The sequence below is a fragment of the Diabrotica undecimpunctata genome, chromosome 7, assembly GCF_040954645.1.
Source record: "Diabrotica undecimpunctata isolate CICGRU chromosome 7, icDiaUnde3, whole genome shotgun sequence".
Taxonomy (NCBI): Eukaryota; Metazoa; Arthropoda; class Insecta; order Coleoptera; family Chrysomelidae; genus Diabrotica; species Diabrotica undecimpunctata.
In genome coordinates this window covers 88,385,769-88,409,894 of record NC_092809.1, presented here as the reverse complement: position 1 = coordinate 88,409,894, position 24,126 = coordinate 88,385,769, and the positions used below count along the sequence as shown (strand labels likewise).

Sequence of the window (24,126 nt, the reverse complement as noted above, 5' to 3'; positions counted from 1 at the left end):
TGACATCAAAGCTGCCATATTGACATTTTCCTCTCTTTCTGGATTCATTTCTGCAGTATCTTGTGGAACTTGAACTAAACTCTCCTCTTGTATAGGTTGTGTTTCTACTTCCACATCTTCTTCATTCTTTTTGCTTCTTGTACCTTTCTTTCCTTGAGACATTTTGAGACTTTACTTTTTCAAATATAATTAAAAATAAAATCTATAATTTTTTCTTTCTACTGATAATTAATTTAATTATATGAGAGCACTTATCTTCCCAAACTAATTCTTTTAAATAGAGAGCCCAGCGGTGGGCGCCAATTGTTATGATGTATTGTTTGTTTGAATGATGAGCAATGAGTATTTTTAATAATATAATATATAGGTTTTTTATCGCGGTTCTCAAGAATTAGTTTGTAAGTACTTTTTTAAATTATCTTTATTATATCTATTATGAAACACACATATATGTCTAACCTAGCCAATGTAAATTTAAAATAAACTATCTTTAAATTGAAATTCTTATGAAACTAATTAAATTCTATAGACAATGTAAAATTTAAACAAACTATCTACAAGATTGAAATTGTTATGACACTAACTAAATTATATTAACAAAATTTTGTACCTTTCTGTCACTGAATGCCTAAATGAACTGTTTTCCACTATATAGATTATAATCACCACTCAAATGTCTTCTTCTCAGCTTTAGTTGATGTTTTAATTTATTCAAGTTATAATTTATTTTGAAAATATAGACGTTTTGCCCCTTAATCTAAAATGTCTTATCTGCAAGAAATATTTAAAGAAGAAAATAAAAACGCGACTACATAACTTTGTAAAATATGCTAAAACGGGAGATACTTCCTATTTAAAAAAAGAAATGGAAAGATTAAAAGGAGAAGGTAAAGAGCCAATCAAAGAGTCTAAAGAAAATGTGGAGCCAAATACTCCATCCATATCTGCTTTGCCCAAGAGAACAACAAGACAAAAAACTGCTACACCAGCTGATGCAACATTTACAAGCTTACCACAAATTAGGATAAAACAAGAAAAGGTTTCAATGATTCCTGTAGATCCGAAACTTCCTAGTTCAGTAACAAATGATACTACCGAACAACCTGAACAGCCTGGAGAAATGTTAGCACCTACAGCGCTGCCACCTAAGAAAAAGAAAATTAAGGAAGAACCAGTGGAACCTGTCAAAAGATCTACTCGTACCAAGACCAATAAAGTTCTTGAATATTCAGAGATCTGCAATGGTAAACCTTCGGACGTAATGATTCAAAATACAACAGTAACAATGATTGACATAACAGAAGATAAGGAACCTGACAATGAAAGGAAACAGACTAAAAAAGAAACTGCTGCTTTAGCTGCAGAAGCTGCCACCGAAACAAGAAGTACAAGGACGAAAACGAGACAAAAGAAACAAGTACAAGAGGAAAAGAAAATCGAGGAAGTTGAAGCTCCTCGTCCCAAGACAAGAAAGAACAAGAGGAACAATGAGGAAACAGAGAAGAAGGTCGGAGGAAAAAGATCAAAATCTTCATCGTTGTCAGACAAAGATGAAAATAAGAGTGCTTTGACCGATTATGAAGATGCCGTTTCTAATTTCGATCCGTCTGAAGTTCCTGAAGGAGCCGTTAAAGAAGAAGCTCCTGTCATGAATGCAACTATGGTAGTTAAAAAGCCTAAAGTTGTTAAGCAGACCGCAGATAAACATGAATTAGAAAATTATAAAACTCCGCCACCATCTAAGAAAGGACAAATAAAGGAAATTTTTAGCCCATACGATAAAACTTCTATTAAAAAGAAAGTGGAAGCGTTTGAAAAGCTTGGAAGCTCATCAAACATTTTGGAAAGTGTGTCGAAAATTCCAAAAATGCAAGATTCGAACAGCGATCCAGTAAAAAGTAAACAGTATACACCATTCACGAATAAATTTATGCCAAAAACTACTAGTACGTCAGTGAAGATAAATAGACTCGTTTCTTCTAATTCTGTGACTAAGGACACCAGTGTATCGATGAAATCTTTGAGCGCGCTAAAAGCTTCACAGGCGGAGTACCGTGAGTTAGAGAAAAGAAGACAAGAAAAAGAGAAAGAGGCACAGTTAAAGAAGGAAGCTCTGCTTCTGGCTCAAGCTGAAGAGAAAAGACGAAAAAGGGAGGAAAAACAGTTAAAGGCACAGCAACAACGCGAGATAATTCAAAAGGAACGGAAAAAGCAATTGGAGATTCAAAAAGCAAAAGAAGAGAAATATAAACAGGCAGTGGCGGAAAAGGAAGAAAAGTTGCAGAAAATTAAAGAAGAAGCTGAGAAAAAACGCCTGTTGGCTAAGCATAAAGCTAAAGTAGCCAAGGAATCACAGTCAGCGGAGGAAAAAGCTATGGAAAACGAAAGAAATCTTGATAAAGGAAAAACGAAAAGGGACCAAAACGATGACAAACCTATTTACATGACGACGAGAGCCCCACTTCTTCCCACAGATGACTGTTATGATTCAGATGACGAAGAATATCAGAATAAAAAAGTACTTACAAACTAATTCTTGAGAACCGCGATAAAAAACCTATATATTATATTATTAAAAATACTCATTGCTCATCATTCAAACAAACAATACATCATAACAATATATATATATATATATATATATATATATATATATATATATATACATATATATATATATATATATATATATATATATACATATATATATATATATATATATATATATATATATATATATATACAGTAGACTCCCTCTATAAAGAGAACTGAAATGGTAGACTAATTACCTCGTTATAAGCCGATCTCATTATATCAAACAACAATAATACTGTGCATACAATGCAATATAATAGAAAAAAAAACAGAATCAAGTCACTTTTGTAAAAGATATAAAATGTTACAAGAACAATATTATAAAAAACTTTGTTGTAAGTAACAGACCAAAAAACTATCCAAACTGGAGGGCGAACAGGGTTCCAAAATAGCACTGATATTATCTAATAAAAGGCATGGTGCACACAATCATATCCATAAGCATTTGGGAAAATCTGTAGTGATAAGATTTTATAATAAATTTTGTGGAAGTTTTGAAACCAAAGTTTTCAGTGTCTTATTGTTATATAAAATGAATTTCCATCAAGTAATGGTCGAATCCATTACTTTTAAAAAAAGTTAATATAATATTCGACTAATTTCATAACAATTATCTAGCAAGAACAGTGTATTTGCTACTCTTGGTGGATTAGCGAAGTCAGTGGAGTCATCCTTCTCTGTATTACTCAACGCCTCGTCATTATTCGCTGTAAAATTGGGTTCTAGCTCACTATCATTAAACTCACTTTCACTTCCTATAGAAGGCGTAGGAATCTCTCTGTATAACCGTAACACACGTTCAGTGGCTCGGTCATCCAGCTTGCTGAACCGTCAATCAACTAACAAGAGCTGATATTCCTATAAATAGTTCAACACTTGCAAGATCCGACCGCATCAACTTCGTGCCGAATCGGGATGGAAAATGTCAAATTAAAGTAGTCAGATCTGTGAAGCCATGGGTAGCACATTAGCCATGAGTAGTACAAACTTAAATGTGGCGACTGTCCAAAAACTTATATCGGTCAAACTGGTAGAACTCTTAACACACATATAGCAGAATATAAAAGGACTTTCAATAATAGAAAAACAGATTCTACATTTCTTCACATTTAAAATAAAGGCCGCTATCTTTATTAGAATCTTTCGAAATTACCAAATTAACGAACGTTAAAAGATGTTCTCGAGTGCAACAATGGATTCTCACTAACAATGAAGAAATCCGCACATTTCTTGGATTGGTATTATGGATGGGACTTTACCAAATGCCTTCAATTTCACATTACTGGAAAAAAGATTTGGAACTATGAGACTGGAACTATTTGTTGACCAGTAAAGTAAGCGACTGCATATCAAGAAACCGATTTGAACTTAGTATGCTACATTTCTCTGACAATTCAAAAGCACCTGAAGGCGATAAAATACATAAAGTCCAAAACTTAAATAATATATCAAAAACCTTTAATATGGCTCTCTGCCCAGCCCAGTCTGAATGTAATGATGAATGTATAATTTCTTTTTTGGACTTTGTTCCGTCAATACATTCAGAATAAAATGCATCGTTAAGGAATAAAAATATTTAAAGCTTTGTTCTGAATCATATTATAGGTTGCAATTTAAAATATACTGCGGAAAAGAAGCAGTGGATGATATGACAGTATCAGAAAATTATGGATTTAATGGCTCCTTATTTAAATTTTGGACGTACATTATTTACTGACGTTGGTACACAGGTGTAATACTCATGAAAAAAAGTGGAATTAGCATGTTTTGTATAATAGTAATATTTTCTTATTATATATTACTGTTAGCATAAACATATTTTATTATTTTTAACAATAATGCGTTTTATTCGCTTTTGCCCTATTTATTTGCATTAGTTTAAAAATTTTGCATATAAATATAAAATAAATAAAAAAAAACATACCACAAGGTACTGTTCTGGTGCGTTTTTGGTACGTCTATTTTAATCTCTCTGATTTCTGAAAATGCTTCTTATTTGACGCCGAATTTTCTCCCGGTTAGATAATATGATTTAAGAATGTCAACAACCTGTTTCGAAAGTACTTTAGCTAGTTTAATATTAATCTAATACGCTAGACTTTGTGAAATGCTTTCGAAATATTAGTGAAAATGTCTGAACAACTTAATTTCTCTTCATAAACTTTATCGATAAAATCAATGATACTTTTAGATTAGGAACTAGGAATTAAGAATTTTTCTGCGAATAAAAAGTTATAATCTCTACAATAATAATATCAAACAGTTTTGATCTTATTAGTAATATGATATTGGCCTGTAAGAGGAGATATGATAAGTTTCACCACTGTTTTTTGGTTAAACTTTTAAACATTTCTTCTGTTTATGATAATATCATAAACTGGCGCTTTTTTTGGTTGACGTTTGTCTTGATTTAATTAGCCACTTTGCTGAGGGTTACTGGACTGGTGTTTAATTGTTCCAAAATTGGATCAATTTCTCCAAAACTTTTCTGATTTTGATCTTATCGAAAAGTCTCCATTAGGTGGGCAGCGAACGTAGCAGCTTTCCGTTGGTTAGATATTTTCTGTTCTTCTAATAGTGGAACAATGAAGGCATGTTATTTTCAACTTTTTAGTCGCGTTCCAAAGCGACTCCAAAGTTTCTTTTTTATTTTTTACTTTCACTAGGTATATTTTAATCGATTCTTCTTTATGTAACAAACATTTCCTTTCTTAGTATTTGTGGCTTTGGTCTATTCTAGTGTATTCTTATCATCAGATCTTGTCAGCTATTTTTTCGCAATTTTTTCTTTTCAGCCATCAGTTCTCTTATACAGGATAGTTGTTTTGAACTGTTAATATTTTTATTGTGGGATTATGTATGTGCTTTGTGTTGCTTGCCGGATTTCCACTATAAATTTTCCTAGGTCTTCCTCTAGTTGATCTCAATATGTTAGCAGAATATAAAGTTGTATGGTTTTCTCCATATCATCTTTAAAGCTTTCCCAGTCGGTTTTTCTATTGTTTAACGTTGAGTTTGGCCCTTTTTTAATGACATGTTAACTAAATGTGAGGATAACCGCTGAGTATTCTGAATCCATGTCAAAGTTCTCTTCTGTTATCGCATAGTTTGTGGAGATTGTTGTTAGCAGGAAAAGTCCAACAAAGAAGGTATTTTATTTTGATATGTTGGGTAATAGTTAGGTTTTCCAGTCGATACACATATACATCCAATTTCTGTAGTAGCTTGATGCAGTTCTTTTCCTTTGACTGTGGTTAATTTTAAACCCCATGATTTTTGTTAGCTTGCTCATAGTTCTGAAAAAGTTTTAGCTGAAGAATCGGGTTTAGGTTTTTCTGCTTTTTTTTTTCTATTAATTGTTGTTTTCCATTTCACTTCATTGTAAATTTCTTCACAGTTTTATAGCCAGTTCTTTCTTCATGTGTTTTATACTGAATTATATTAAATAATAAATCATTATTTGAATCAAATAAAAATTATAAGTCTTATTACCTTTTCCTTGTTTGCTATAAATCATAACAAATACGTAAATTTTGCGTTGTCATTTTTACAAAACATTTTGGATATTTTCTAGTATTTTCTAATCATCGCTTAAACTGTAGTGTTTACCCGTATTAATAAACTGGTAATTCACTTAATATTAATTTCCTTATATAATCTTACCATTTTGTTTCTAACATGTAGTGTATCTGCTCTGTAGATGATATAGAGGATCGGGCCAAGTACACTCCCCTGGACAGACCTTATTGGGTGTAGAGTTGTAGTTTTGTCTTGACACCTTACTTGAAAGTGTCTGTTTTGAAGGTAGGATTTGAGAATAAGGAAAACGTTGTTAGGTAGGCAACAGATTTTTCTAATTTTGTATAATAGTCCATCGTGCTAAACTTTGTCGAAAATTTGAACGACGTCTAAAAAGACAGCAAAGCAGTATTACCGATCTTCAAAGGATTTATATAATTTTTTTATAACTCGGTGGACTTGTTCGATGGGCGCATGTTTCGCTCTAAATCTTCTTCTTCTTCTTTTTATGTAGACATGACTCTATCTGTTTTTCAATGTGCCTCCACTAAGTTGTCGTCCCATCGTTTTCGTGGTCTTCCTACTGATCGTCTTCCTATTGGGGAACCGTCTCTTGTCGTCTTTACAACTCTATTTGTTGTCATTCGGCTTATATGATCGTTCCATTCTACTCTTCTATTTCTTACACAGTTCTTGATGTTCTCCAAATTGCATCTATGTCAGATATCTTTCTACTTCTAGCTCTGTCCCATCGTATCTTGCCATTAATTTTTCTAAGTGTTTTCATCTCTGCAGTTTCTAACATCCATTTTATCCTCTCTGTGTCAGGTCGTGTTTCTGCCGCGTATGTCATTATTGGTGTGATGACTATTTTGTAAATTCTGCCTTTCATTTCTTTCCCGATATTTTTATTTCTCCATATTGTTTCATTCAGGCAGTCTGTGACTCTGTTTTCTCTATTCACTTGATCTTCCACTTCCTGTTATAACCATGCATTTTGTCTCTTTTGGTGAAATTAACATGTTAAATTTTCTGGCGATTATATTAAATTGGTAAAGCATACGTTGTAAATTGTCTTCACTTTAAGAGAATAGTATTGCGTCGACTGCATAGCAGATTATTTTAAGTTGTTTTTCTCCCACTTGGTATCCTTTTTTAGTTCTTACTTTTTTTATTATTTCATCCATAATCAGGTTGTACAAGAGAGGACTCAGGGAATCTCCCTGTCCTATCCCATTGCCAGTTTCACTAGGGTTGGTTCGTTCTTCTCCCACTTTTACTTTTATTGTGTTGTTTTGGTAGATATTTTGTTAGATCGTTTTGATCATTCCTAGAGGTATCTCTCTTGCGTACAATAAGTGGATAACGTCCTTTAATTTGACCTGGTCAAATGCCTTCTTAAGGTCCACGAAACATAGATATATGCTCTAAATCCAAATTAATAATTAGAAATTAATTGATTTGCTTTCAGAATTGGTTCTATTTTATCTACAAGTAATTTTTTTAGTAACTTGGCCACAACAAAGAGGCCACAGATAGGATGTTGTTTGCTCAGCAGGTTTTCCTGGCTTAGGGATTAGTGTAATTTGGGCTTCTTCTTCACGTGCCACATTAGGGATATCCGACATTGGCGATCACCATTGCAAAGGCTTCTCGATCTTGTGTCACATGGAATAATTGTACTGCACTTGATATCTGAGTCCATTCACGAATGTATATTAACCAAGAAACGTGTTTTCTTCCTCCACCTTTACGGCCTTATATTTTGCCTTTAAGGATCTTTTAATATTCTAATCTAATTTGGACTACCTTCCACAAAAGCGGAAAGTATTCCATCCTTAAAACAGCATTGTATATTTGTGTTAAATAGACAAAGTTCCTTGTGGACCAAAGTTCCTTGTAAGAAAGTTCATTCATAATTTTAGCACTAATTAATGCAAACGTATCCTGCAGATTTTTTTTTTGATTCAACATGTGTATGGATCTTGTGCCTTGGTTAAAGGTGCCATTTTAAAAAAATAGTTCCAGTTGATATAGTATATAGCCCTGTATATTTAAAAATATTTTTATACTATGACCATCAATTTTTATACTAAAACCACCAATGATTCTTTAAGTTAAAGATGTAGTTAAAAAACGAGCCAGAAACAAATCACCCGGAATATATAATCTCCTAGCTTACTATATAATGTAATCACGATATCATAATGGCATTACAACAGCTCATAAAAGAAATATGGACACAGAAATCCCTCCCCAGTGATTTGAGTATTGAAATACTTTCCACACAGAGCAAATAACGCTTCTAATGCAGCGTATAAAATATTTTTCACAGTGTGCCCTGTATGGCACCATATGCAGAACGAATAGTAGGAAAATACCAGGCTTGTTTCAGACGTGGTAAATCGACAATTCATCAGATTGCAACCCTGAGACAAATTTTAGCACAAAACAGTGAAATACGGCATAGCTACTCATAAAATATTTATAAACTATAAAGCATCCTACGACTCTGTAAATAGAAGAGAAATGTCCAAAGCAATGATAGAGCTAGGAATACCAAATCAGTTGGTAAATTTAACAAAACTAACTATTAAATAAGTTGAATATGGAGTACGAATCCAGGGTGAACTGTTTGAACCTTTTAAAATAAATATCAGGCTGCGCCAGGGAGACCCTCTCTCCTGTATACTGTTCAATATGCCTTTGGAAAAAGTAATACGTATCTTATAAATCACAACCACCGGTTCAATATATAATAAGTCAGTGCAAATCCTTGCCTATGCTGATGATATTAATATTGTTGGAAGAACGGAAAACGCTGTACTTGAAGCGTATGTAGCACTAAAATAATCAGCTACAAAAATGGGTTTAATAATAAACTCCAACAAAACGAAGTATATGAAAATAAGCACGCAATCACAAATCCTACGACGACTGGACAGAAATTCATGAGGAGGCTAGGGCCGACGCAGTGTTGTAAAGACAGAATGATAATAATAATAATAATAATAATAATAATAATAATAATAATAATAATAATATAATAATAATATCGGAGGGACAGATAACAGAGTTGCACCTTGGGAAAAACGGCTGCTAACGAAAATTGAATCATTACGTAGGGACATTGGTCAAATCACGGAATATGTTCGAGGAACGACAAGTAGAAAAGTAATCAGAAGAGCTGAAGAAATAATGCTAACCACCGCAAGACACTCACAATATAATCCAGAAAACAACACAGCACAACAGTGCCTGGATACATTAAAACAAAAGCTTTCCGTTTACTCAGGCCGACTAAGGAGATACAAAATTAGTAACAAACGAAAATCTGACAATACGCTTTTTGAAAATGCCGAGAAGGTGTTCTATCGGAAACTCAATTCTACTGCAGAAAGTGCCAATAAATCTTACCCAAGCCGAGAAGAAATCCATGAGTTTTGGGGAAATCAACTTTCCACACCAGCCGCTCTTAACACCAATGCTGGATGGATCGAAGATACGGCGCACAACTGCCAACACTACGTCACTGCTCCCTACGAACCCTTCACCACTGAAGAAGTTTCAAATATTATCAAAGAGCTTCATAACTGGAAATCTCCTGGACCAGATGGCGTTCAGAACTTCTGGCTTAAAAAGTTCTGGAGTATTCATGAGTGCCTATCAGCAGTAATTAATAACACTATTTCTAATCCGCAGGAAATACCATCTTTCCTAACCCAGGGAACAACTTATTTAATTCCCAAAGATCAAAATAACACCCAAGATCCAACCAAGTACCGCCCAATTACTTGTCTTCCAACTCTGTATAAATTGGTCACATCCTGTGTAGCCCGGCGTATCAACCAACACTGTGCTCTAAACAATATCATAGAGCCACAACAGAAAGGATGCGCTAAGGGTTCCATGGGCTGCAAAGAACAACTTATCATCGACTCTGTCATTTCTAACCAAGCATATAGCAAAAAACGGAATCTCTTTACTGCTTTCATCGACTACAAGAAAGCGTTTGATTCAGTGCCACATGAATGGCTTATAGATATATTAAAAATATATAAAGTCGATGATAACATAGTGACCTTTTTAAAACATATAATGTCAGATTGGAAGACAAAAATTCACCTCAAAATACCTGGTGAAAACAATATCGAAACTGAAAATATTGCAATCAACCGGGGCCTATTTCAAGGAGATTCGTTGAGCCCACTGTGGTTTTGTCTAGCGATGAACCCCCTATCCCAGATACTGAACTCAACTGACACAGGTTTTAGCATCAAAAATAACACCACTGTTGTTGCAAAGCTTAATCATCTATTGTATATGGATGATTTAAAACTACTAGCTTCCACTCGAAACCACCTGGATCAGATGCTAAAAACAGTAGAAAATTTCTCTAATGATATTAGTATGCACTTCGGTCTTGACAAGTGCCGTGTCTTAAATATAATCAAAGGAAAGGTTCAGCCCGGCGGATTCGATATGCAAAACGGCCAGAACATCGAGGCCATGGGTGAAAATGATATGTATAAATACCTCGGAATAAAGCAAGCTCGGAAGATTGACCATAAGCAAATGAAAACTGAGATAACTACTGAGTTTATACGAAGGGTAAAACAGCTGCTTCGTTCACACCTTAACAGTAAAAATTTGTTTAAGGCACTAAACACCTACGCATGTTCCGCGCTTAGCTACTCATTTGGTATTGTTAAGTGGACAAAAACCGATATAGAAAATCTTCAGCGAAAAGTACGAACACACCTCACAAAGGCACAAAAACACCATCCTCGATGTGCAGTAGAAAGAACGACATTACCGCGGTATTTAGGAGGACGAGGACTTATGGATATAAGTGAGCAACTAGAAAAACACATTACTAATTTAAGAACTTATTTTCAGGTGCAGGCTGAGACATCTACTCTACATCGCGCGATTTGTGCAGTAGATGATACAACACCGATCAAACTGAGGGAACCAGAAATGCGCATAAACCATCTTACTAAGGACGAAAAAATGCGCACCTGGATGGGTAAACCTCTTCACGGGCGACATCCTAATGAGGTCAGTCAAGACCACGTCGACAATAAAGCGTCGAACTATTGGCTGACATCAGGAAAGTTGTTCCCTGAAACAGAAGGTTCATTACTCGCCATTCAGGATCAGGTTATACCAACAAAAAATTACCTGAAATATATCGTCAAAGACCCTCAGGTCCAAAATGACAAATGCCGATATGGATGTCAAGCTCAAGAAACCATCCAACACATTACCGGGGGTTGCCAGGCATTTGCTGCAACTGAATATAAGGAACGGCACGACTCAGTAGGAAAGATCCTTCATCAAGAGATAGCCATCAAACTGGGACTTCTCCAAACAAACCATCTCCCATATTATCAATACGTTCCTGAAAGTATACTTGAGAATGATAACTACAAGCTATACTGGGACCGCACTGTGCTCACAGACCAAACAGTGGCACATAATAGACCAGATCTCATACTAGTTAATAAACTAAAGAGACAAACAACACTAATTGATGTGGCGATACCCAACAACAATAATCTTCGTATTAAACAAAACGAAAAGATCGCCAAATACAGGGATCTGGAAATTCAAATACGAAGACAGTGGAGAATGGAAAGTACCCAGACAATACCTATTATTCTCTCTACTACTGGAGTTATTCCGAAAAACCTCCTAGAAAACATAAGAAAGCTAGGTCTGAATGAACACCTCTACAAGACCATGCAGAAAGCTGTACTTCTCTCAACATCCAGATGTGTACGAAAATTTTTGGGAGATACTCCAGCATACCAAGTCACCTAGGGCTCGATAACACGGAAAGAGTCCCACCAGAGCTCAATCCTTTTGATACAGTAGGTATCTGGGATGAGTGAATTTTCCCCTTAGAGGGAGTGAGAGCCGTATGGCTAAATCTGGATAATAATAATAAACTCTGTATAAATTGGTCACATCCTGTGTAGCCCGGCGTATCAACCAACACTGTGCTCTAAACAATATCATAGAGCCACAACAGAAAGGATGCGCTAAGGGTTCCATGGGCTGCAAAGAACAACTTATCATCGACTCTGTCATTTCTAACCAAGCATATAGCAAAAAACGGAATCTCTTTACTGCTTTCATCGACTACAAGAAAGCGTTTGATTCAGTGCCACATGAATGGCTTATAGATATATTAAAAATATATAAAGTCGATGATAACATAGTGACCTTTTTAAAACATATAATGTCAGATTGGAAGACAAAAATTCACCTCAAAATACCTGGTGAAAACAATATCGAAACTGAAAATATTGCAATCAACCGGGGCCTATTTCAAGGAGATTCGTTGAGCCCACTGTGGTTTTGTCTAGCGATGAACCCCCTATCCCAGATACTGAACTCAACTAACACAGGTTTTAGCATCAAAAATAACACCACTGTTGTTGCAAAGCTTAATCATCTATTGTATATGGATGATTTAAAACTACTAGCTTCCACTCGAAGCCACCTGGATCAGATGCTAAAAACAGTAGAAAATTTCTCTAATGATATTAGTATGCACTTCGGTCTTGACAAGTGCCGTGTCTTAAATATAATCAAAGGAAAGGTTCAGCCCGGCGGATTCGATATGCAAAACGGCCAGAACATCGAGGCCATGGGTGAAAATGATATGTATAAATACCTCGGAATAAAGCAAGCTCGGAAGATTGACCATAAGCAAATGAAAACTGAGATAACTACTGAGTTTATACGAAGGGTAAAACAGCTGCTTCGTTCACATCTTAACAGTAAAAATTTGTTTAAGGCACTAAACACCTACGCATGTTCCGCGCTTAGCTACTCATTTGGTATTGTTAAGTGGACAAAAACCGATATAGAAAATCTTCAGCGGAAAGTACGAACACACCTCACAAAGGCACAAAAACACCATCCTCGAAGTGCAGTAGAAAGAACGACATTACCGCGGTATTTAGGAGGACGAGGACTTATGGATATAAGTGAGCAACTAGAAAAACAAATTACTAATTTAAGAACTTATTTTCAGGTGCAGGCTGAGACATCTACTCTACATCGCGCGATTTGCGCAGTAGATGATACAACACCGATCAAACTGAGGGAACCAGAAATGCGCATAAACCATCTTACTAAGGACGAAAAAATGCGCACCTGGATGGGTAAACCTCTGCACGGGCGACATCCCCATGAGGTCAGTCAAGACCATGTCGACAATATAGCGTCGAACTATTGGCTGACATCAGGAAAGATGTTCCCTGAAACAGAAGGTTCACTACTGGCCATTCAGGATCAGGTTATACCAACAAAAAATTACCTGAAATATATCGTCAAAGACCCTCAGGTCCAAAACGACAAATGCCGATATGGATGTCAAGCCCAAGAAACCATCCAACATCTTACCGGGGGCTGCCAGGCATTTGCTGCAACTGACTATAAGGAACGGCATGACTCAGTAGGAAAGATCCTCCATCAAGAGATAGCTTTTAAACTGGGACTTCTACAAACAAACCATCTCCCATATTATCAATACGTTCCTGAGAGTATGCTTGAGAATGACAACTACAAGCTATACTGGGACCGCACTGTGCTCACAGACCAAACTGTAGCACATAACAGACCAGATCTCGTGCTAGTTAATAAACTTACAAGACAAACAACACTAATCGATGTGGCGATACCTAACAACAATAATCTGCGTGTTAAGTACAACGAAAAGATCGCCAAGTACAGAGATCTGGAAATACAAATAAGGAGACAATGGAGAATGGAAAGTACCCAGACGATACCTATTATTCTTTCTACCACTGGAGTCATCCCGAAGAACCTTCTAGAAAACATAAGAAAGCTGGGTCTAAATGAACATCTATATAAGATCATGCAGAAAGCTGTGCTACTTTCGACGTCCAGATGCGTTCGAAAATTTTTGGGAGATACACCGATGTACCAAGTCACCTAGGACTCGATAACATGGAAAGAGTCCCACCAGAGCTCAATCCTTTTGATACCGTAGGTATCTGGGATGAGTGAATTTTCCCCTTAGAGGGAGTGTGAGCCGTATGGCTAAATCTGGATAATAATAATAATAATCAAATGATATCAGTATGAATTTTGGACTAGACAAGTGCCGTATACTAAATATAGTCAGAGGAAAGATTCAGCCCGGAGGTTTCGATATGCAAGATGGCCAAAACATCGAGGCAATATGTGAAAATGATATGTACAAATATCTCGGAGTAAAACAAGCGCGGAAAATTGACCATAAACAAATGAAAACTGAACTAACTTCGGAGTTCATACGAAGAGTAAGACAACTAAATCGGTCATATCTTAATAGTAAAAATTTGTTTAAGGCATTAAATACGTACGCCTGTTCAGCGCTGAGCTACTCATTTGGTATTATAAAGTGGTCAAAAACAGATATAGAGGGTCTTCAGCGGAAAGTCAGAACACTTCTCACAAAGGCGCAAAAACATCACCCACGCAGTGCAGTAGAGAGAACAACATTACCGCGGTATCAAGGGGGAAGAGGACTTATGGATATAGGTGAGCAATTGGATAAACAAATTGCTAATTTAAGAACTTATTTTCAGGTACAGGCTGAGACATCTACTTTACATCGAGCAATTTGCGCAGTAGATGATACGACGCCGCTTAAACTGAGGGAACAAGAAACGCGCATAAACCACCTGACTAAACAAGACAAAATGCGCACCTGGATGAGTAAACCTCTGCATGGGCGACATCTCAATGAGATCAGCCAAGAATATGTCGACAATACAGCGTCGAACTATTGGTTGACATCAGGAAAGATGTTTCCCGAGACTGAGGGTTTCCTACTTGCCATTCAGGATCAGGTTATTCCAACTAAAAATTACCTGAAATATATTGTTAAAGATCCTCAAGTCCAAAATGACAAATGCCGATATGGATGCCAAGCCCAAGAAACCATCCAACATCTTACCGGTGGCTGCCAGGCATTTGTCGGTACTGATTATAAAGAACGCCATGACTCAGTAGGAAAGATTATCCACCAAGAACTAGCTGACAAACTGGGACTTCTCCAAACCGACCATCTTCCTTATTATCAATACGTCCCTGATAGAATGCTTGAAAATGACAACTACAAGCTATACTGGGACCGCACTGTGCTTACAGACCAACCAGTGGCCCATAATAGACCCGATCTCATACTAGTTAATAAAATTACTAGGCAAACAACACTTATTGATGTGGCGATACCCAACACCAATAATTTACGTGTTAAATACAACGAAAAGATCGCCAAGTACAGAGATCTAGAAATACAAATCAGGAGACAATGGAGAATGGAAAGTACCCAGACGATACCAATTATTCTTTCTACCACTGGAGTCATCCCGAAGAGCCTCCTAGAAAACATAAAAAAGCTGGGTCTAAACGAACATCTATATAAGATTATGCAGAAAGCTGTGTTACTTTCGACGTCCAGATGCGTACGAAAATTTTTGGGAGATACACCGACATACCAAGTCACCTAGGACTCGATAACATGGAAAGAGTCCCACCAGAGCTCAATCCTTTTGATACCGTAGGTATCTGGGATGAGTGAATTTTCCCCTTAGAGGGAGTGTGAGCCGTATGGCTAAATCTGGATAATAATAATAATAATGCAATAATGTCGGTGGCAGGGTGTTGAGGAGGCGGGCCCCTGTCATACAATCAGCTACAGCCCAACAAGAACAACAACCACAAGCGAGCCAAACAACAACAAGAGCTCTGCTCGCTGAAGGTGCTGCGCTGGAACATCAGCCGGCGCTCACTCAAGCGGGACGACCGAGGCAGCGCATGAAATGGACTGTGTCCATGAATGAAAATATTTTGCGCTTTTATTATAAGGTGACAAACCTCGGTCAAGAAACGATCGGCTATCGACAAAATCTGTATGCCGAATTTTGCAGAGAGTACCCAGAAATCCAAGTATCTGAACAACGAGTAGCAGATCAATACCGGGTAATTATCAGAAATAATCTCATCCCAGAGACTAGACGCAATACCATCAGAAGCGAAGTCGAACGGGAGATTCATAATCAAGAGGTAGTTGGAAATCAAGCCCTTAACGAAATACAAGAGCCAATTCCTGAGGTTGTCATACAAGAACAAGAAACTCAACCTGATAATACACAGCAGGAGAACGAGTTGCGCGATAGCCTAGTTAACGAAATGGCACGCGCCGTACAAGAGTTTAATGGAACAAACCCACTTAGCAGACCACCGCTACCAAGAGTAAACTCTTGTAAGAAACTAGGAGTGCTGTTACAAATTGTGAACACTGAAGTTCTGCCCATTTATGTCGTAGAAGCCCATACATTGGAATATATGCACACGCTGATTTACTGTGCAGCAACAGCAATTGCTAATGTTATGGGCATTAAGACCAGAACATGACGGGGTACTAATATCGGAGGGACAGATAACAGAGTTGCACCTTGGGAAAAACGGCTGCTAACGAAAATTGAATCATTACGTAGGGACATTGGTCAAATCACGGAATATGTTCGAGGAACAACAAGTAGAAAAGTAATCAGAAGAGCTGAAGAAATAATGCTAACCACCGCAAGACACTCACAATATAACCCAGAAAACAACACAGCACAACAGTGCCTGGATACATTAAAACAAAAGCTTTCCGTTTACTCAGGCCGACTAAGGAGATACAAAATTAGTAACAAACGAAAATCTGACAATACGCTTTTTGAAAATGCCGAGAAGGCGTTCTATCGGAAACTTAATTCTACTGCAGAAAGTGCCAATAAACCTTACCCAAGCCGAGAAGAAATCCATGAGTTTTGGGGAAATCAACTTTCCACACCAGCCGCTCTTAACACCAATGCTGAATGGATCGAAGATACGGCGCACAACTGCCAACACTACGTTACTGCTCCCTACGAACCCTTCACCACTGAAGAAGTTTCAAATATTATCAAAGAGCTTCATAACTGGAAATCTCCTGGACCAGATGGCGTTCAGAACTTCTGGCTTAAAAAGTTCTGGAGTATTCATGAGTGCCTATCAGCAGTAATTAATAACACTATTTCTAATCCGCAGGAAATACCATCTTTCCTAACCCAGGGAACAACTTATTTAATTCCCAAAGATCAAAATAACACCCAAGATCCAACCAAGTACCGCCCAATTACTTGTCTTCCAACTCTGTATAAATTGGTCACATCCTGTGTAGCCCGGCGTATCAACCAACACTGTGCTCTAAACAATATCATAGAGCCACAACAGAAAGGATGTGCTAAGGGTTCCATGGGCTGCAAAGAACAACTTATCATCGACTCTGTCATTTCTAACCAAGCATATAGCAAAAAACGGAATCTCTTTACTGCTTTCATCGACTACAAGAAAGCGTTTGATTCAATGCCACATGAATGGCTTATAGATATATTAAAAATATATAAAGTCGATGATAACATAGTGACCTTTTTAAAACATATAATGTCAGATTGGAAAACAAAAATTCACCTCAAAATACCTGGTGAAAACAATATCGAAACTGAAAATATTGCAATCAACCGGGGCCTATTTCAAGGAGATTCGTTGAGCCCACTGTGGTTTTGTCTAGCGATGAACCCCCTATCCCAGATACTGAACTCAACTGACACAGGTTTTAGCATCAAAAATAACACCACTGTTGTTGCAAAGCTTAATCATCTATTGTATATGGATGATTTAAAACTACTAGCTTCCACTCGAAGCCACCTGGATCAGATGCTAAAAACAGTAGAAAATTTCTCTAATGATATTAGTATGCACTTCGGTCTTGACAAGTGCCGTGTCTTAAATATAATCAAAGGAAAGGTTCAGCCCGGCGGATTCGATATGCAAAACGGCCAGAACATCGAGGCCATGGGTGAAAATGATATGTATAAATACCTCGGAATAAAGCAAGCGCGGAAGATTGACCATAAGCAAATGAAAACTGAGATAACTACTGAGTTTATACGAAGGGTAAAACAGCTGCTTCGTTCACACCTTAACAGTAAAAATTTGTTTAAGGCACTAAACACCTACGCATGTTCCGCGCTTAGCTACTCATTTGGTATTGTTAAGTGGACAAAAACCGATATAGAAAATCTTCAGCGAAAAGTACGAACACACCTCACAAAGGCACAAAAACACCATCCTCGAAGTGCAGTAGAAAGAACGACATTACCGCGGTATTTAGGAGGACGAGGACTTATGGATATAAGTGAGCAACTAGAAAAACAAATTACTAATTTAAGAACTTATTTTCAGGTGCAGGCTGAGACATCTACTCTACATCGCGCGATTTGCGCAGTAGATGATACAACACCGATCAAACTGAGGGAACCAGAAATGCGCATAAACCATCTTAATAAGGACGAAAAAATGCGCACCTGGATGGGTAAACCTCTGCACGGGCGACATCCCAATGAGGTCAGTCAAGACCATGTCGACAATATAGCGTCGAACTATTGGCTGACATCAGGAAAGATGTTCCCTGAAACAGAAGGTTCACTACTGGCCATTCAGGATCAGGTTATACCAACCAAAAATTACCTAAAATATATCGTCAAAGACCCTCAGGTCAAAAATGACAAATGCCGATATGGGTGTCAAGCTCAGGAAACCATCCAACATCTTACCGGGGGCTGTCAGGCATTTGCTGCAACTGAATATAAGGAACGGCACGACTCAGTAGGAAAGATCATTCATCAAGAGATAGCTATCAAACTGGGACTTCTTCAAACAAACCATCTTCCATATTATCAATACGTTCCTGAGAGTATACTTGAGAATGACAACTACAAGCTATACTGGGACCGCACTGTGCTCACAGATCAAACAGTGGCACATAATAGACCGGATCTCATACTTGTTAATAAACTAAAGAGACAAACAACATTAATTGATGTGGCGATACCCAACAACAATAATCTTCGTGTTAAACAGAACGAAAAAATCGCCAAATACAGGGATCTGGAAATTCAAATACGAAGACAGTGGAGAATGGAAAGTACCCAGACAATACCTATTATTCTCTCTACTACTGGAGTCATTCCAAAGAACCTCCTAGAAAACATAAAAAAGCTAGGTCTGAATGAACATCTCTACAACACCATCCAGAAAGCTGTACTACTCTCAACGTCCAGATGTGTACGAAAATTTCTGGGAGATACTCCAGCATACCAAGTCACCTAGGGCTCGATAACACGGAAAGAGTCCCACCAGAGCTCAATCCTTTTGATACCGTAGGTATCTGGGATGAGTGAATTTTCCCCTTAGAGGGAGTGTGAGCCGTATGGCTAAATCTGGATAATAATAATAAAGATGTTTCCCGAGACTGAGGGTTTCCTACTTGCCATTCAGGATCAGGTTATTCCAACTAAAAATTACCTGAAATATATTGTTAAAGATCCTCAAGTCCAAAATGACAAATGCCGATATGGATGCCAAGCCCAAGAAACCATCCAACATCTTACCGGTGGCTGCCAGGCATTTGTCGGTACTGATTATAAAGAACGTCATGACTCAGTAGGAAAGATTATCCACCAAGAACTAGCTGACAAACTGGGACTTCTCCAAACCGACCATCTTCCTTATTATCAATACGTCCCTGATAGAATGCTTGAAAATGACAACTACAAGCTATACTGGGACCGCACTGTGCTTACAGACCAACCAGTGGCCCATAATAGACCCGATCTCATACTAGTTAATAAAATTACTAGGCAAACAACACTTATTGATGTGGCGATACCCAACACCAATAATTTACGTGTTAAATACAACGAAAAGATCGCCAAGTACAGAGATCTAGAAATACAAATCAGGAGACAATGGAGAATGGAAAGTACCCAGACGATACCCATTATTCTTTCTACCACTGGAGTCATCCCGAAGAGCCTCCTAGAAAACATAAAAAAGCTGGGTCTAAACGAACATCTATATAAGATTATGCAGAAAGCTGTGTTACTTTCGACGTCCAGATGCGTACGAAAATTTTTGGGAGATACACCGACATACCAAGTCACCTAGGACTCGATAACATGGAAAGAGTCCCACCAGAGCTCAATCCTTTTGATACCGTAGGTATCTGGGATGAGTGAATTTTCCCCTTAGAGGGAGTGTGAGCCGTATGGCTAAATCTGGATAATAATAAAAATGCGCACCTGGATGAGTAAACCTCTGCATGGGCGACATCTCAATGAGATCAGCCAAGAATATGTCGACAATACAGCGTCGAACTATTGGTTGACTTCAGGAAAGATGTTTCCCGAGACTGAGGGTTTCCTACTTGCCATTCAGGATCAGGTTATTCCAACTAAAAATTACCTGAAATATATTGTTAAAGATCCTCAAGTCCAAAATGACAAATGCCGATATGGATGCCAAGCCCAAGAAACCATCCAACATCTTACCGGTGGCTGCCAGGCATTTGTCGGTACTGATTATAAAGAACGCCATGACTCAGTAGGAAAGATTATCCACCAAGAACTAGCTGACAAACTGGGACTTCTCCAAACCGACCATCTTCCTTATTATCAATACGTCCCTGATAGAATGCTTGAAAATGACAACTACAAGCTATACTGGGACCGCACTGTGCTTACAGACCAACCAGTGGCCCATAATAGACCCGATCTCATACTAGTTAATAAAATTACTAGGCAAACAACACTTATTGATGTGGCGATACCCAACACCAATAATTTACGTGTTAAATACAACGAAAAGATCGCCAAGTACAGAGATCTAGAAATACAAATCAGGAGACAATGGAGAATGGAAAGTACCCAGACGATACCCATTATTCTTTCTACCACTGGAGTCATCCCGAAGAGCCTCCTAGAAAACATAAAAAAGCTGGGTCTAAACGAACATCTATATAAGATTATGCAGAAAGCTGTGTTACTTTCGACGTCCAGATGCGTACGAAAATTTTTGGGAGATACACCGACATACCAAGTCACCTAGGACTCGATAACATGGAAAGAGTCCCACCAGAGCTCAATCCTTTTGATACCGTAGGTATCTGGGATGAGTGAATCTTCCCCTTAGAGGGAGTGTGGGCCGTATGGCTAAATCTGGATAATAATAATAATAATAATAATAATAAAAGAACCACAAATGAGCCAAACAACAACACGAGCTCCACCCGCTGAAGGTGCTGCGCTGGAACATCAGCCGGCGCTCACTCAAGCTGGACGACCGAGGCAGCGCATGAAATGGACTGTGTCTATTAATGAAAACATTTTGCGTTTCTATTACAAGGTGACGAACCTCGGTCGAGAAACGATCGGCTACCGACAACAACTGTATGCCGAATTTTGCAGGGAGTACCCAGAGATTCAAGTATCTGAACAGCGAATAGCAGATCAATACCGGGTAATTATAAGAAATAATCTTATCCCAGAAGCTAGACGCGATACTATCAGAAGCGAAGTCGAACGGGAGATTCATAACCAAGAGCTAGTTGTGGATCAAGTCCATAATCAAATCCCTAATGAGCAGATTCCTGAGCCCATCATACAAGAAACTCAACCTGTTAATACGCAGCAGGACAACAACGAGTTGCACGATAGCCTGGTAAGAGAAATGGCACGTGCCGTACAAGAGTTTAATGGTACAAACCCACTTAGCAGACCACCGCTACCAAAAATAAACTCTTGTAAGAAACTAGGTGCGCTGTTACAAATTATGAACACTGAAGTCCTACCCAATTATATCGTGGAAGCCCATACATTAGAATATTTGCATATGCAGATTTATTGTGCAGCAACAGCAATTGCTAATGTTATGGGCATTAAGATCAGAACACGACGGGGAACTAATATCGGAAGGACTGAAAACAGAATTGCACCCTGGGAAAAAAGACTGCTGAGTAAAATTGAATTATTGCGCAGGGATATTGGACAAATTACAGAATACATCCGAGGAGTAAGAAGTCGAAAAGTAATTAAAAGAACTGAAGAAATAATTCTGAACACTCCAAGACACTCACAACATGATCCAGAAAACAACACAGCTCAACAGTGCCTGGACACATTAAAACAAAAACTCTCCGTTTATTCAGGTCGCCTAAGGAGATACAAAGTTAGTAACAACCGTAAATGCGACAATATACTTTTTGAGAATGCAGAGAAGGCTTTCTATAGAAAACTAAATTCCACCGTAGAAAATGTAAATAAATCCTACCCAAGCCAAGAAGAAATTCATGAGTTTTGGGGAAACCAACTTTCGACGCCAGCTACTCATAACAACAATGCTGGATGGATTGAACAAACGACGAACAACTGTCAACACTACAGTAATATTCCTTATGAACCTTTCACCACTGAAGAAGTCTCGAACATTATCAAAGAGCTTCATAACTGGAAATCTCCTGGACCAGACGGAGTTCAAAACTTCTGGCTAAAGAAGTTTTGGAGTGTTCATGAGCTTTTAACAGCATTTATTAATAATATTATTTCTAATTCACAGGAAATACCATCATTTCTTACTCAGGGAACTACTTATCTAATACCGAAGGATCAAAGTAACACCCAAGATCCAGCAAAGTACCGCCCAATTACTTGTCTTCCAACTTTGTACAAATTGGTCACATCCTGTGTGGCCCGGCGTATCTACCAACATTGTGCTCTAAACAATATCATAGAGCCTCAACAGAAAGGATGCGCTAAGGGGTCCATGGGCTGCAAGGAACAACTTATTATCGACTCAGTCATTTCTAACCAGGCATACAACAAAAAAAGAAACCTTTTTACTGCCTTCATTGACTACAAGAAGGCTTTTGATTCAGTGCCGCATGAATGGCTTATAGATATATTGAAAATATATAAAGTCGATGATAATCTCGTGACCTTTTTGAAGCATATAATGGCTGAGTGGAAGACTAAAATTCACCTTCAAATACCGGGTGAAATTAATATCGAAACTGAAGATATCCCTATTAACCGGGGCTTTTCCAGGGGGACTCGTTGAGTCCACTTTGGTTTTGCCTAGCAATGAACCCACTATCTCAGCTGCTGAACTCTACTGACTCAGGTTTTAGCATCAAAAATAACAACACTGTTGTAGCGAAGCTTAATCATCTGTTGTATATGGATGATTTAAAATTAATGGCTTCCACTCGAAACCACCTAGATGAGATGCTAAAAACTGTAGAAAATTTCTCAAATGATATCAGTATGAATTTTGGACTAGACAAGTGCCGTATACTAAACATAGTCAGAGGAAAGGTTCAGCCCGGAGGTTTCGATATGCAAGATGGCCAAAACATAGAGGCAATGGATGAAAATGATATGTACAAATATCTCGGAGTAAAACAAGCGCGGAAAATTGACCATAAACAAATGAAAACTGAACTAACTTCGGAGTTCGTGCGAAGAGTAAGACAACTAAATCGGTCATATCTTAACAGTAAAAATTTGTTTAAGGCATTAAATACGTACGCCTGTTCCGCGCTGAGCTACTCATTTGGTATTATAAAGTGGTCAAAAACGGATATAGAGGGTCTTCAGCGGAAAGTAAGAACACTTCTCACAAAGGCGCAAAAACATCATCCACGTAGTGCAGTAGAGAGAACAACATTACCGCGGTATCAACGGGGAAGAGGACTTATGGATATAGGTGAGCAATTGGATAAACAAATTGCTAATTTAAGAACTTATTTTCAGGTACAGGCTGAGACATCTACTTTACATCGAGCAATTTGCGCAGTAGATGATACGACGCCGCTTAAACTGAGGGAACAAGAAATGCGCATAAACCACCTGACTAAGCAAGACAAAATGCGCGCCTGGATGAGTAAACCTCTGCATGGGCGACATCTTAATGAGATCAGCCAAGAATATGTCGACAATACAGCGTCGAACTATTGGTTGACATCAGGAAAGATGTTTCCCGAGACTGAGGGTTTCCTACTTGCCATTCAGGATCAGGTTATTCCAACTAAAAATTACCTGAAATATATTGTTAAAGATC

At 37.8% G+C, this 24,126-nt stretch overlaps 2 protein-coding genes across 11 annotated transcripts in view; one reads left to right on the top strand and one right to left on the bottom strand.

Annotated features, from left to right (window-relative positions):
- Positions 1-24,126, bottom strand: part of LOC140445556 (bone morphogenetic protein receptor type-2-like) — an 872,505-nt gene that overhangs the window by 335,065 nt on the left and 513,314 nt on the right. The gene's annotated exons all lie outside the window — the stretch shown is intronic.
- Positions 764-2,548, top strand: LOC140445555 (uncharacterized). The gene has a single exon (XM_072537662.1). The coding sequence runs from the start codon at positions 866-868 to the stop codon at positions 2,531-2,533; it is 1,668 nt and encodes a 555-aa protein (XP_072393763.1). The 5' UTR covers positions 764-865; the 3' UTR covers positions 2,534-2,548.

Bases quoted from the DNA above. Each gene is read 5' to 3' on its own strand.
- LOC140445555 (XM_072537662.1), top strand. From the start codon at position 866: ATGGAAAGATTAAAAGGAGAAGGTAAAGAGCCAATCAAAGAGTCTAAA.